The sequence below is a fragment of the Vanessa tameamea genome, chromosome 17, assembly GCF_037043105.1.
Source record: "Vanessa tameamea isolate UH-Manoa-2023 chromosome 17, ilVanTame1 primary haplotype, whole genome shotgun sequence".
Taxonomy (NCBI): Eukaryota; Metazoa; Arthropoda; class Insecta; order Lepidoptera; family Nymphalidae; genus Vanessa; species Vanessa tameamea.
The window spans coordinates 1,923,473-1,940,158 of NC_087325.1; the positions used below are offsets into that span (position 1 = coordinate 1,923,473).

General features: G+C 31.0%; 2 protein-coding genes across 4 annotated transcripts in view; one reads left to right on the forward strand and one right to left on the reverse strand.

Annotated features, from left to right (window-relative positions):
* The window catches only part of LOC113394793 (uncharacterized), a 337,088-nt gene that overhangs the window by 206,626 nt on the left and 113,776 nt on the right, over positions 1-16,686 (forward strand). The window lies entirely within an intron of this gene.
* Positions 1-16,686, reverse strand: part of LOC113394796 (phosphatidylinositol 3,4,5-trisphosphate 3-phosphatase and dual-specificity protein phosphatase PTEN) — a 52,823-nt gene that overhangs the window by 26,715 nt on the left and 9,422 nt on the right. For all 3 annotated transcript variants that reach the window (XM_026632223.2, XM_026632224.2, XM_026632222.2), the window contains exon 2: positions 2,270-2,442. In XM_026632223.2, coding sequence (XP_026488008.1) covers positions 2,270-2,442 — 173 coding nt within the window. The remainder of the gene's footprint in view (positions 1-2,269; positions 2,443-16,686) is intronic.

Sequence of the window (16,686 nt, forward strand, 5' to 3'; positions counted from 1 at the left end):
TATGACGCTATGTTTAACTTATTTCAAAATTACTTATTCTCTCAATTCTTCTTACAAATATTAACCGACGATTGCGGGTTCATATCCAGGGAAGAATTAGTGAATTGTCATGCGCTAATCAATAGTAATATAATAATGTTTAAGAGTTTGTTTTCTCTGGAACCGCCAGTCGGATTTGAAATAATATCTATACATTTGATAGTCCAATTATTTATTAGCCCAATGGAGTATAACTACAGGCACAAGGGACAGCACATTTCCCAAGTTTGGGGGCACAATGACGATGTAAGGAATCGTTAAAAAAAATTACGGAACCAATATTTATGGCGATCCACTTACCATCAGGTGGCCAGTACATCATATTCTATAATAACAAAATGTGTCTTGTAATGAATCTCATGCTCACTGGTAAAGAAATACCCCTTGGAGAAAACGCGTTGTATAAAATACACTCACCCGTTCTGGATTAACATGGTCCACCATGTAAGTTTTTAGTCTATATATATATAACGTTATATATCTTTATATATAACGTGACTTACGTAATGTACATGAATATGACTAGAGATAAACATGAGTTCCTCTCGGTAGAATCCACTTTCCAAACCGGTGCTAACGTCACATTAAATTTAATTTTGTTTTATGACGATTACGATATCTTTGTAAGATCTTGCTTAAATGAATTATTATACGATTTTGACTAAGATAAATAGAAGAGAAAATCATATTAAATAATTCAAATATATATTCAACGTATATTTATAAGATCAAAATATAAAAAAAATCACGATAAATCCTCATAAAACGTGTTACCTTTAATGAAACTAAGATTCCTAAAACGCATACAGCACACACACAAAAAACGTACGCACACTTCGTATATGACCTTCGTATATGACGATCAATTTGAAATCATCGATGTAAATAAATATTCGATTGCATTTCCTTCATAAATTTGACATTACGAACAAAAAGTATTACCTACCTAGTAATTTGTTAAATTATTTATCGTACCAGCAATAAAACATGTACAAAAAAAGACAAATAGTGAACTGATATGAGACGGTTATTAATTTCATTTAAATATTTAATCCGTAGTGCCTTTTGATGGTAGCCGTATACTTATTTATAATTACTTATATGGAAATAAATATTTACTTGGTAGTATTCTACCGTCAGTCAGAAGTACTCTGTATATTTGTGTTCCGGTTTGAAGGGTGAGTGAGCCAAATACAGGCACAAGGGACATAACACCCTAGTCCCCAGTGGCGCATTGGCGATGTAAGAAATGTTTAATATTTCTTACAGCGCCATTGTCTATAGGCGGTGGTGACCACTTACCATAAGGTAACCCATTCGCTCATCCGCCAACCCATACCATATTAAAAATCACCACGTACTTTTCCCAATATTACGCAATCCAAGCGAACGACTTTTTTCTATATATATAAATTGTATTGATATCAGCAAACGAATACAAGACCTCATCATTTCCTGAATACCAATAATTAATAGTTCCTATTAATTAATTCGTAACAAGTTATAATCTAGCCACCTATCTAGGAAGTTATATCATTAACTATATTAATTGGTAGATATCCAGTGTCCCTGACTCGTGGGGTCAAATGGAGGTTCTGACGTATACATCCGCGTGGTTCCAAGTAACTAACAATTCATACTACAAATTTCTACGAGTCGCGAAGAAAAGTGTTTCAAATCGGGGCAGGTCTATGAACACCGCCATGAATCAAGATTAATACATGTTATTTGGAAAAAATACCAAATATTTTAAACGCATAATGTACGAGAACAAAAGTGTTATTGATTTAATGTTTTTATAAACTTTCAATTTTGGTTAAAACGTAAATAATTAAACAGGAATGACGATGATGACATTAATCCCCACGAGAACAGTTACGACGCTCTTGACTTCGAAATTTTAATGTCAATTTATATTTAATTATATTCTCATTCATTGATCATAATATTATATCGACATGATGTGTTTGCTGTGTAAATTATAGATAAACACACTCTGTGTTAGAATTGAGTCAATAAACACTTATCCTATATCGTGAAGCTCATCATTGCTGAAGGAATTGTTACAATTTCCATTACTTTATGGGACCAGAAAATTACGACGAACTCAATGATTTTCCTTCAGAATCCAGAACAGCCACGAAAAGCTGTATGATATATATTTTAAAATAAAAGTATAATATTATCATAGAAAAAAGCTAAAGTGTAAATTGATAAAAACGGTACTCACCCTCTTGTGAAATTTATTGGAGTCGTATGACCTCTCCGCGCAGAGGTTGTATATCTTATAGTGATCTTTGTGCATCTGCTCCAGGAACCTGTAGACTTCATCTATGTGATTCCTGTAAACTCCTTCCAGCTTCTCAGCGGGAAAACCCATGGCTATCAGCCTATCTGTTATATCTGGTGACGATGTTAAGGAAATATCGAGGAAATTTTGGATAAAAAAATACATATATAAATAAACACATCAATTAATTCAGTCCAAGGTTACGATAAATACAAATACAACAGCAGATAAGAAGTTAAACACAACCCATATTTTATTCACAAGTTTTTTTTTTTTACCAAACGTGTGAATTATATAACAGAACTCGAAAACAGCTTTGAATATAAACTATAACCTGTGTTTTCGATATTAAATATTATAGTTAAATTAATTTAAAATTGTACCATATACTATACATATAAGACGACACTAAAATACAATATATAGTAGGACCCAAGCATTTAATGATCGTCAACCACTTATATAAAAAAAAAAAATCAAATCTTCCGAAATTTTTCACCTATAGTTATTCCCTAGGTAACATTTTAAAAATAGATATCATACTATTAATACAAATACGAATGGTGGAAGTTTGTTACTCTATCATGCTCGAACGGCCGGACGAAGTTAATTAAGGCATAGAAGTCGATTGATACATGGAATAGGATAAAAAGTACCTTCCTTTTTCCAATTGTTCTTAAAGAAATGAAACAAAAAAAAAATATATTCAACAACCACCACCTTAACATAAAATGTCGTAAATGAAAATTGCGAAAGTATATTAATATTATCTGTTACTCTTTAACGGCCAAGATACTAAAAATAATTTGATGAAATCTAGTATAAAACAAGTATGAACCCTAAGGATAGACATACGCTTCATACATGCCTAACACCGACGATCTACCCCGAGCGAGCGCCAACTAGCACGCATATGACGATATTTTTTTTATCGTACGACGCAAAAGTCACGTGGTTTAACAGTTAGGAGCACCGTTTGATGCTATGATGCTACCAGTGACTTCGCTTCGAACAAACTAGTTTCAACTTAAGCCAAACTATTCTTATCGATGGCGACTTATTTTACACAATTCCCAAATTTAAGCAAACCGACGGCTCCAAAAATAAACCCGTCTCTTTTGCATATGTGAGATTGAATAGATACAAAGTGATTTTACCCTGTCAATTAGTTTAAAAGAGATACCGTGTACAACACTGTCAGCTACATTACATGTATAAACCTTTAATATTATAATCTGGAGAAAATTTGGAGAAATTGTTAGGTATTCGTATTGATAGAATTCTAAAAAATAGCGTTCAACTCTTTTAGAAATAGGCAAGATTCCGAAAATCTTGGACAATCCTTAAATTACAAATCAAAACCTCAATGTCATTACCCAATTCTTACGCTAGCTGTTTCTTCTCTATAATATTGATAAATATTTATTTACTAATTTGTATCTCGAAACGACCTTCACGAAGCTGACTTAAATTAGACCAATTGACCGGATAAATAATATTATAACAATACGAATAACAAATCTAATGACTTTAGAATTGTTAAATTTAATTTCAATTTATTTTTGCTTCGTTAAATTGATTCCAGAGTAAGCTTCAAGTAGGTTTCTGCGGTTAGTTTTGTATCGTAGAGACATAATTAAATTAACTAAAATAACTACAATTAAATTTGTTTGTGACTTTTTCAGTTTACTTAACCGATCCTCATTGAAAAAATTATATAGGTTACCAAATAACTGCATCTTCCTTACACGCGGGCGTATTCTAGTATATGATTCAAATAAAACCTATGATATAGAGTTTAAAGTAAGTATACCAAGCATACCAGCGGCTTAATCTAATAATAAAATTATGGTGACATAATTAAATCCATAATTGCTAAATTTGAGATAAAGAACGCCCGCCGAGTTTCATTCGCCGGTTCTTTTTAAACATATTTTCGAACCGGTGGTAGATTTTCTACAATCAATAAGTAATAATAATAAGTGTTTATTTTTAACGACAAATAATATGACAGGTGGATGACGCCGTAAAACAACATCTTGGTTATATTTCATATTATTGAGAATTATTCCTTAAAGACAGAGGAAAATTCGATACAAAATACAACGAAACTACATTAGTGGAAAAACTTTAATACATAATATATTCAAATAATTAAAATTGATTTTAAGGAAAACACATAATTTTGTCTAGAACAGCTTAATTGCACACGACGTGATGACATTGTCCAAGTAATGTTTGAGTCGATGACCGGACGATAGATTGCGACACATACAATCTAAATGATGAAATGCAAAATTATGGAAAGTCTGAGGGACAGATAAGATTTAATGCAAAATTTATATCGAGAACATTTAAACCGAGTACGTCCGGATGCGATAAATTTCAAATTGTTACAACAATCCACTACAAGATAGTAATGGCTACATCAAGGACGACAACTGGAAATTAACAAATAGACCTTCATTAGTACGCTACATTACATGTAAACCAACCTTTCACAACTCAAAAATTATACGAGATTTATTTATTCAAGCTTATATTAAAAAAACGTTAGGTATTTAAAAAAAAAATTCAAAACAAAACCTATAAAAAGATTCCTCAGAAAGTTTTTTGGATTTCATAACAATTTTAACTAAATGCTATTATTGAAATCTAATTAACATTCTAACTGTATTTGGCACATCTCGATCTTCCGGTTTTATGATTAACAAATATAATATATTCAAATTTTATTTAACCAGTTCTACCAAATTTCCACTTGGCCAACAAGAGGTCGGAATTATACTTTTGTCATATATCCCTGTCATGTATCTCTATTGAAAATAGTTTTGCTTGAGTCTGTTTTAAAAAAACAATCCCGAAGTCCCCCGTTCCCCGTTATCGACGTTCATATCTCAGTTTTATTTTAGCGAGACTAAGCATATTTATATTTTTTTTCGTTACGTATATTTTAATGTATTAATTATATTCTGTCAAAAGTCGTAACGAATTGTCTTTGTGAATTTTTGTCACTTCATTCGAATTATTTACTTAACGACTGACAATTAATTAATTAATGTTAATTTTTAGTGCCATTGTCGATATTACAAGTGATTATTTTAAGGGACACCTTACATTGCCGTATTTTGATGTCTCAGGAACGTGTTCTTAACGGCGGTACATACTCGAATCTATTAAATATCATTACTTTACATTGCAAAACGCAATACAGGAGTTTCTAACACAAAGTAATAACTCACGGTGTCTCATTTCAGCCTAAATATGATTAATAAAAGTTTTGTTACTTTTAAATCTGGGTTAACATAAATTAGCATTATTTTTTAGTTATCACTAAACATTTAGACAAATTTAAGTCAATTAAAGATTCGTGACAAAATCTGACGGTCTAATGTCCATTCGCATAATTTTTATCGATAGTTGAAATCTATTTCACAAGTCCTCCAGACGTTGTTAACATAGAAAAATTAATGAAGTTGAGAAATTATGGCGAGGATATGACGTAACACATCTAGCTGGAATACGAATTAAAAAAAAAACCGTAAATGAGAACCAACTCTTACGTTGACCAGACAAATGGATTGGCATGACATGAAATGGCTATTATGATACAAGTTTTCTGATTTCAAAAGCAACTTTTAAGTAACGATAATCGTATTTCATAGATAACAGCTGGCCATAACTGTCAAAATGTATACTAAAAATATCATATTGAAATCTTTTCAATTTATTTTTTTTCTATTTTATAAATTTACAAAATCAACTTAAATAGATAGAGAAATCTTATGAGAAACCAAAAATACTAGTTACTATATCACGCAGGGCAAGATCCAAGAAAGGCGAAGTGTAGGTCGAAGTAGAAGATCTTGGCTAAACAACCTACACCAATGGTATGAAAAAAGCACCCGTTCATTATTCAGAGGCTTCCGTGGCATAGAAAATACAGGTAGCCTCAATGCTCACCGAACTTCGATAGAAGATGGCACTTTAAGAATATGAATTTTATAAATGTTCATAAGTTCATAAAGGAGAGTATGAAACTCGATATAAATCTGAACTACAGCTGAAAAGACGATATTATTATGTATTCACTTCGACTAATTTACAAAGCAAAACATTTAAAAAACGAATAGGTCAAAATATTAATGTATTTACTTTAGTTTTCAATCGTGCGATGTAGAGTTGATGGTTTAGTCATGAACACGTAGGGTCGTTGCCGTTAATTTAATTATTTTCGTAGAATCCTCGGTGTTTGCTCGGGGCGCCACTAAAAGGTAACCTGAGCGCTAAAACGAAAGTGACAAAAGCTTTTTAGTTATGCTAGAAACGTTGAGTGCTACTTAAATTTGTATTGCGTATTTGTATTCAGTGGTCTGACAAGATTTGTTTAAGTAAACTCAGACCGAGCTAATCTTGGGCATGTCTAACTACTATCATCTAAAACGGCGCTATTTACCTCGACGTTGCTTGAATAACAATGAATTTGTTTTCGCAAGATGCAATTTGTGAAGTCGACTTCAATTAAGGTACTCAATTATGTACTTGCACAGCTTAGACCGCTAAAGTAATGGCAGTTACACTTGTAACTCAAGTAACATTACGTGATGTGGCAAAATATAGCAGAGGTTTCTTGAGAAATATACCTTCCATTCATACTAAATGTTGAATTTAAATGAAAACAATAAACACGTAAAACACATATTTAACGGTAGTAATCAATCTTCTAAGTATCATATCAAGACTAATGAAGATATTTTATAGCTTTTGTCATATGTTGAGTAAATCATTCGTAAATTGGACGTGCGTTAGAGATTGCAACATGCAAACCGCTGCCTGTCAACGCTGTAGAAATCTTAAATCTCATCTCATTTAGAATAGTTAATAAAAATTTTATAAATTCAAGATGATTAATAATGATCGATCTAAGTTAATCATTCACCACTGATAGCTTTTATGACAGTTGTTTAAATGAAACATTTAAAATGAGACGTCTTTAAAATTAATATTTGCCATCAACATAATTTGCTATTAAGAAGCATTACATAGTAAATCTTGTGATTTATATATTTATTCCAATCATCATCATAAATCCAATTCAAACGGAATTAAATTAATTTATATAGCGGTAATTAACAAAAAAGATATCATATTTTATCGAAATGATAAATTACAGATTAAATAAAATTAGTAGTTACTAATAGTGAATCGTTCGCATACAAAGGAATTCACAATAGCAGACTTAAAAGGAAAGTGCAACAACCCAAAGAAATCCAATTACAATAAGCAAACTTCGCTGACTCACGTCAAACAAGCGGGGATTATCTGCAATTATGTAAAATGCCGATGCTATACACAATGCAATTTAATAATGTCACCCCAAGTGACCTACATGCTTAATAAGTAACTTTTACTGCAGACTTTCGTCTGGACTCTGACCATGTGAATTAATGTTATGACTGACTTCAACTGGTACTATCTTTTGAACGTTCTACTTTCAAATAAATTTAACGTATGATGTCGCATTATTTATAAATTCATAACTAAAAACAGGCTAACAGCAGTTTCTTTTTCGGTTGTTATGCTAATATAACCACGTCGAATATTTTGAAAAACTTAAGAATGCAAAATTATAAAATTAATCATAACCATTATGTCTTGGATGTCACAAGGAATTAGTTACTTTTTGCAAAAGATAAAAAGTTGAAACTTAAAAGATAATTGCGAAAATCTCGAACTTGTTTTAATTTAACTTAAAGCTTCCTACTCAGAAGACGATAATATCAACCCAATGAAATAGTTTATCCTGAAAATCTTGGCAGCGAACGAAAACGGTCTTAATTTTATTTGGGTGCTCAAATATTAAAATGTAATCTTGCCAAAAATCTTTAGTAACGTAGATAGAACATATATCTCTGTGAGATTTATAGGATAATACTAAGAAGCCCGTTCATTTTGTAAAACTGAGCAAAAAAATATCGTGATGAAATGGGTATATCTATAAATATACATATATATGTTTTTTATACCATTTATAATTCGCAGAAAGACGAAAATAATTTAAGAAATTCATTGCTTTTTTTCAAACACCTAAAACTCATTAAGCGTAAAAAAATATATACAAATTAATCTTTAATCAAAGTTTTTAATATGTTTTTGAATAAAACTAGTTCTAAGTTCTATCACACCCTCAAAACTCGATAGCAAAACGGTAGCAAAAACCAAACCTGATTCACCATAGCCCAAGGTGATATTATCAGAGGATCAATAAAATCAAGCATTAGGTTATAGCTCTTTGAATCGCAACAGACTATAAAACTTAATTAAGAGTGAGCACAGCCCAGTTATGTAAAGCGTTCATTGTTGCTAAGCGCGTTTAATTTCACTATTGAATAACGACCTTGAGATCGTTAAGTGTAGCTTTAATACAGAGTGCGATGCCCGTACCGACGAGCTGTGTTGCCAAGTGCTTCAACTTTATTTTTCTACAGCATATTTGTATGAACGAGGTTCTTTTTATGTACATTTTCACCATAGTTTATACAATGTTAACCGATGAGGAATGAAAGTACGTAAGCGATTTCATTACAATGTATGGTTTATCATCTTTTATTTCACGTGTGGTATGAAGTATTTATTCGCTTTTATATTTGGAAGGTTATCGCTTTAATGGCAATAATACTCACAATTTAGAATTACAAAGATGCTGCACGTGCCAAGCATCTGCCAAATATTTGGCTCCAAAATTGATATCCAAGTAAACACACGTTTTGTATCCATTTATAGAATCAAGCTCTAATGAGCAACATAAGGAATTCTGATAAGTATTTTTAAAATGAATACTTATGTTTTCATATATTATGTGGACAAATGTCATTTAAGTTTTTTTTTAGTTATAAAAATAAATGCCCTAACGTTTTTGAATACAAGTACTCACTGTCATTATTTGCCATAAAAATAAGACGTTTATATGAATCGTAAATATCAATTTAACTTATAATTGAAATATTATATTCAAATAAATGTAAAAAAGCATATAAATAAAGAACATAATCCACAAAATATTACAGTAAAGGGTTTATCCGGTACGACAATATTTGACATAAATTTCAAGAATGTCTTTTTTAAGATTAGTTCCAAAAACGATATTAGTTAATACCTCCCGCTGTACCACGTTGAAGATCGACCTTGGGTCGAAGCGTGACCGTAGATTTAAAGAAGCTACAGAGCACATAAGCCATAGACGTGGGAGATTAATTATTTATGAATTTCTGTACATCTGTGAATAAAATAATGAAAAGTACGTTAAGCTAAGTATAGTTGGTTTGTTTATTTGTTCGCGAGTACTTTTGAGTAGTAAGGCAAGGTTCATTCTCTTAACCATTATGAGTATGTTTAGTAACACATTATCAGCATTTAAACTTAATAATTCGCGCTAAAATAACAAGCTATTATAATCATATTCAATCCTATGAAAATCGAAACGAGTATCAACATCTAGGTAACAAAAAAATATATTTTTTCAAAATCCAGGAAAAAAACTTAAACGTGTTTCTTAACGAAAATCTGTTTTCATGGGCTTACATTTGGGAATCGTAAATCATTTTTATTATAACATATACGCTATAACGTTCACAAAAGTATAGTTTATTTTTCATAAATATATATTACACGAATAGTCTACTTTTCTGTGCGTCTGTGATTACAATCCTTTAGTTGAGGATCGACGTAACCTCAAATGAATTAAACCAGTTTTTTATATAAATAAATTATGCCACTCGCGGCAGTTACGATCCGCTCCAAGGTTCCAGAAGTTTGTACTATTTTAAACCATTAAGTATTGTGTAAAGACACTTTACTGCTAATGGACAGAGCAAAGAATTAATCATGTTGCCATGACAACGGAATTTTATATTCAAACATTTAGTTTACTAGCTTCATTTTACATTTATACGTCGGGGGGATAATTGAAGAGTATTTCATTTATTGGCATATAAACTTATGCGATTGAGTTATTTTTATATCTAACTAGCTATCCGTAGCGTAGCGTAATAGGTAAAATTGTTCTGACGGACAAACAGAAGAAGAAAAATACTTGTTTTTTTTTCAGTTAGGAACCTTCTCAGACATACGCAGAACAACACAAAAGAATGATTAACAGCATAGAGAACAAACTTACAAACATTAACTTTCGATAATTAAGACTCGTAGACAATCAATTATTTAACTTACAAAAATCTAATCTAGATCGACATTTGTTTTTCAATGTCTGTTAGTTAATAACGAACGTAATATTCCATTGAAAATTTATAAAGAAGCCAATATCGTTAAATAGGGCAAGGAATGAATTTTTCATTTTATTTTTATATAAAAAGTTATATTTTCATTGCGTCGAATGATAACCACTATTAAATATATAAATTAAACGTAACATAAGCTAATTCGAAACAAATGTAATGCAAATTCAAAGCAAATTAATTAATTGAGGGCCGTGAGAACATAATTACGACTGTATATTGTAAACTTTTATAACGTATTATACACTTGTACGAAAAGTAATAAATACGATCATTTTAAAAGAATAAAGAATCTAACTATATAAATGACCTTTATATTATCCGATTACGTTTTGCAAATCAACATTTTATTTTATAATACAAAAACATGTAACTCACACCCGTCACTTCAATAGTCTTAAAGTTGGTGGAACTTCGAAGCGTAGTACTTTATTTATAAGGAATATATGTATATATTATTTTTCATTGAAACGTTCAGCATCTTCTGGTAAGTATATTGGTCAAGTATTTTTTTTAAACGAAAACCTTTTTTTGTTTATGGCATTGGTTGGCAGACGAGCATATGGGCCACCTGATAAGTGGTCACCACCGCCCATAGACAAAGTCGCTGTAAGAAATATTAACCATTCCGTACATCACCTATGCGCCACCAACCTTGGAAACTAAGATGTTATATCCCTTGTGCCCGTGATTACACTGGCTCACTCACCCTTCTAACCGGAACACAATAATACAGAGTACTGTTATTTGGCGGTAGAATATCTGTTGAGTAGATGAGTGGGTGGTACCTACCCAGACGGGCTTGCACAGTCCTACCACCAAGTAATACTAAAACTAAAACGTGCTAAGTAATATAAGCAATGGCCAATGAATTTCCCACAACTGGACTAAAGCTTTAAGATAATTTCACCACTGTCCATTGCTAGTCCGTGTATATACAGTTGTCGTGACGATATTTCTCTTAAAGTAAGCAAAAGAGACGTATTATGATTATTAAAAAAAACAATGAACACGTGATACACTCAGTAACTCCCGACCTACGTTCAACGGCTAAGATCCACGTGTTCTATTTAGCCATTATAATATTGTGAAATAAAATTTCTACTATAAATAAAAAAGTTTAAATTAACATCAATCTCGGCTCGATTTCGGCATATTCTTTTATTCCTTCTCCTTATTTGTTGCACATGAATATAAAAAATTGCCAGTACAAATAATGTAATGCGAAAGAGCCAAAATTTCCCGAGAGCCTTATTTCGACGCTTTAGTCTTTCTTCCTTTCAACCGTATTGCTCGTCAGTCTATTCGTGTCTATAAAATAGAGTATTATAATAAAAGATGCTTTTTCGCTTCCCTAACTGAAAAAAAAAAACAACTATACCAATATACATAAAACTTTTATCAGAATATGCGGCGAGTTTCGGAGAATATTTTAGTATGATAAATGTAATGATAGTCAATTTTTTTTCAGGCAGAGCACTACACAAGCGTATCCGCTTAAAAACAACTAGTTATTCAAGTCTTTGAATATACATAATGATGTTTGTACAGCTATTTATATTATGTTTAGTATTCATATAAAATCAACTCATGCTAAGACATTAGATAAAAACAAAATAAAAACCGTTACATAAAAACATGGCGCTTCATGGTTAATAATTATTATTTTAAAATTCATATCTTTCGATCATAATCTCGCGTGTTTATATTTAGAAGTAACAAATGTGATAACGTCTAAATCCATTAAAATTATTTTTACTGTATTTAACTATAATTTTATTCGAATTTTAAACATACTAAGTTTTTTATTTAAATAACCTTTTTATTTAAATTTATGTAACTACATATAAAATTTAATTTAAGAACAAACAAAATAACGTAAATAATATTTTATTTATTTGTTTAAACTTTTAATTATTATTATCGGTTAAGATTTGAATTTACCTACTCTAAATCTGTTTTCACATTTTAGGGGTTGGTGGTGGCATAAAAAATAAGCCATTATCTTCCTTGGAGATCAAGCTTGCATATCATCAAATTAAAGCAGACAGACAGAGTATTTATGATATTATATAATAAAGAATAATATAGAATTATAGATTACAAAAACATCACACAAACCGAAAACTAATACGAACAAAATCGCATGCAAAGGCGAGTCTAGTTCAATAATTAAGTAGTCAAAGCTCTAGTGCCGTTATTACCATAAAACCGATTTTATAATAAGTAATCTACCCATATAAATTATATTAAAGTAAAGTTGATTAAGGACTTTCTCTTTCTGACTTTTAACCGACTACAACGTATATGGGGGTAAAGCATTATCGCTTAATCTATATATATTACATATACATATGTATAGCACCATTCGGCCATTCGGAACTTGAACGTTTTTAAATTGCTCAAACGTTAATTTATAATAAAGCTATGCTAGACTGTAGGACCATAAATGTGCCAAAAAGTTGAATTCTTGAATGGGACCGATTGGCAAAACTAAACTAAGAAGACCACACACGCTATAAGGACAAGATCATGCGTATAGCTGAATCATACTGGTTGAATGAATATGGAGAAATCTAACAATCTCCTGAGGAAGCCTTCAACTCAGAGTTTCATAAAAACCACTTAAATTTACAACTTAATTTTATCAGCAATGTAACCATGTTGGTAATATAAGGCCTTTTTATTAATTATAATAAATTTAACGAGTTTTAGATCTGTCCAAACGCATACAATACAGTGTTTTAAAACTAACAAAGATTGGAGAATAAACACATAACAACGCTACTATAGTTCCCAACTGTCAAAGACAGAACATAATCTGCGATATTCACATGAATAAGCTCGTACAGAGTAGTTATCGACGAGATAAATTATTATACAATTGACTAATGAATACCTACTTATAACGTTAGGTTATAAAATACATTTAAATTAATTCTGATGATAAATATACAACATAAAAATCCCAATTAAACTATATTAGTCAGCAAAATTTATATTAGTCATATAATAATATAATAATATGAATTACTCAGAATAAAATTCCGAACTAATTAGTACGAGAGCTAGCGGTCACCTCACCAGTATGACTACAAGCGTAGTAGACATTCTATCTATCTTCAATGTCTAAATATATATATATATATATATATATATTATTACATAGGTAGGAGGACGAGCAAAAAGGCCATATGATGGTAAGTTGTCAATACCGCCCGTAGACATTGGCTGTAAGAAATATTACCATTCATTACATAGCCAATGCACCACCAACCTTGGTAACTAAGATGTTATGTCCCTTGTGACTGTGGTAAATATTTCTAATAAATAAATATAACGTACGGCTAACTTTTCGTATACTTGATTTCGTATAAAATTGTAGAATAGGAAAATCATACTCTGTTCGAAATTTAAATTCATTTCAATCTCACCTGTATTCATGTTGAATGTGATATCAATTCACTGACCTGGCAAATATCAAAAATGTCTGCCTGTCAAATGTCTAGATATACTTTCATAAAGTATGTCACAGAATATGTTTTGCAAATGTCAACTTTGTAAGTGTATATTATTGTTAAGGGTCACATGGTAGGTAATTGATTATGTCACTGAGTAGTATTGCATTTATTACAATATTTAAAAATTATAGAGTTTACTTTAAAACATATTCGAATGCAATTACAATATTTTAAATTAAAAAAATAATAAGAAACATTTTTTTCTTTGTACGTCACACGTAGCTGAAGTGTCTGCTAGCTCTCAGCGTACAAGTCTTTACTTAACTAGATTACGTGTGCAGAGCCAGACAGCATGGTGACCACAATGCGGTTTTCTATTATTATTATAGGACATAATTATACTTTCAGGAAATTCCATCAAAAACTTAACATTGGGAACATTTGTATACATTCAAATTTAATTTAAATATAACGTTTTAAAACTGGTATAAAATTCATTCCGCTTTTTACTAAATGCATACGTATATATAAACACCGTACATATTCCAAAATAACATTTTTTTTTAATTTTGTCTGTCTGTCTGTTTGTTCCGGCTAATCTCTGGAACGGCTGGATCGATTTTGATGGGACTTTCACTGGCAGAAAGCTGATGTAATAACGAGTAACTTAGGCTACAACAATAACTTTTTTGTTAAATTCAAACGCGCACGAAGTTGCGGGCACAGCTAGTCTATAATAAACGAGTACACGTAGTTCTGTAATGCCTATCTGAAAAAAACAGCTAGAGCGACATATTAGCGTTATTCGCGTTTCGGAGGTTTCAGAAAATATTATTATAGAGTTCGCTGCACTTTGCAGATTCTCCTTTGACAAGCGTGAATTTCAATTGCCGTGTTCTTATATAATCATTCGATGATGGCTTCTTGACCGACTTCAATCTCAAGGGAGACCAGCCAACTACACGAGATATATATTAGCGCACAGGTGTATGCACAAACACAGATGCATTCTCTGTTACCTGACTCTCGGGATCCGTTGGGACGGCGAATCCGACACGATCGGAGAGTTCAATTATCATAAATAACAATTTTTAGTATAACGGACCAAAACTTAAATCGAAAATAGATTTAATAATATACAATAAAAAAACGTGCAAGGAAAAAGTAATCATACAAAATTCACAAAATTTAATTTTAAGATTCATCTTTTATAAATATATTATCTATGCTTGATAATGATGCTAAGTATCCATAGACAACAGTTATAAATGAAAATGTATGTAGGTGTATGTTTTAATACAAAGTTATTCTGACTGGTACATACATATAAAAAAGTTAAATTTTATTATAATAATTTTCTAGCAGTTTTTCTCAGGTAATTTATTTCTAAAGACACTGAATCTTTATTATAGAGCTTATATTTATTAAAGAGCTGCTAGAGGTAGTCTGGCCTATCTCAGCTTGATATTGATGTCAGTATATAACACAATTATACAGATTACATAACGTATTTATATATGGGTAGGGATAAGTACCTACAATACTTTCGATTCAAAACTTTTTCCAACGTCCATATACAGCGACGCGTTAAATATTACTCGCACCATATTATGTTCGATTAAAATTTGGAACACGATAATATCTCCTACCATAACTGTCTGACAACCACGGGCCTTTAAACAATACGCTTGCCAAAAATCTGTGTTAAACTTATAAAGGTACGATGTATGTTATTATATTTATAAAATTCTGCGGCCATCAGGCAACTGGCTCCCAGTTCAGTTTATTTTTGATTCAAATAAAAAAAAAAATCTCTCTACTCTCGACTATGTTCCATTAGAATTACAAGTGCAACATTTCATCTTGTTAGACTTTGTGCTTTGTATTAAAGTGATTTTAAATTTTTTATTAAGCAGATATTAAGTTCTACTTGATTATATGTTTACGTGTTACAAATAATCATGTTATAACATTAATAATAATTTATAATATATGTATTAGACGATAACCGAAGCCTGCCTGTGCAAACCGGGGCTGACAAACACCACTGATTTTCATTTGTTTAAAATTCATCCCATGCTTGGAGATGAAGGAAAACCTCTTAAGGGAGGGAACCCGTAGGTGTCAGATGAAATCCTGACACATGTGTATCTAGCAACAAACATTGACACAGCGTGTTATATAAATAAGCACCAAGCCTACTCCGCTAATTAATACAATTAGAGGATTGAAACAGGTCTATGATATAAATATTCTTTTTTTTTTTATTATTCCGATTACAAGTGATTATAAATTGGAAACAAGGCACCGTTTAAATCTACAGCAGAACCGTAAAAAACAGCCAGTTCGTATTCAGAGATAAAAAAATTTAAATTCTAAATTGATTTTCCAACTTCGTAATGAAGGAATGTAAGGCGAGTCGAAAATTAATATATTGGTTCCGTACAAATACTACATTTATGACTAAAAGGAATTTTAAATAAATAAATATATAGAATATAAACAAATAACTGTAAAATATATATTATTTTAAAATTATACATAAAAGTGATTCGCGATTTCAAATACCGACTGGGTTTTGTACAAATACGTTGGGAAACAT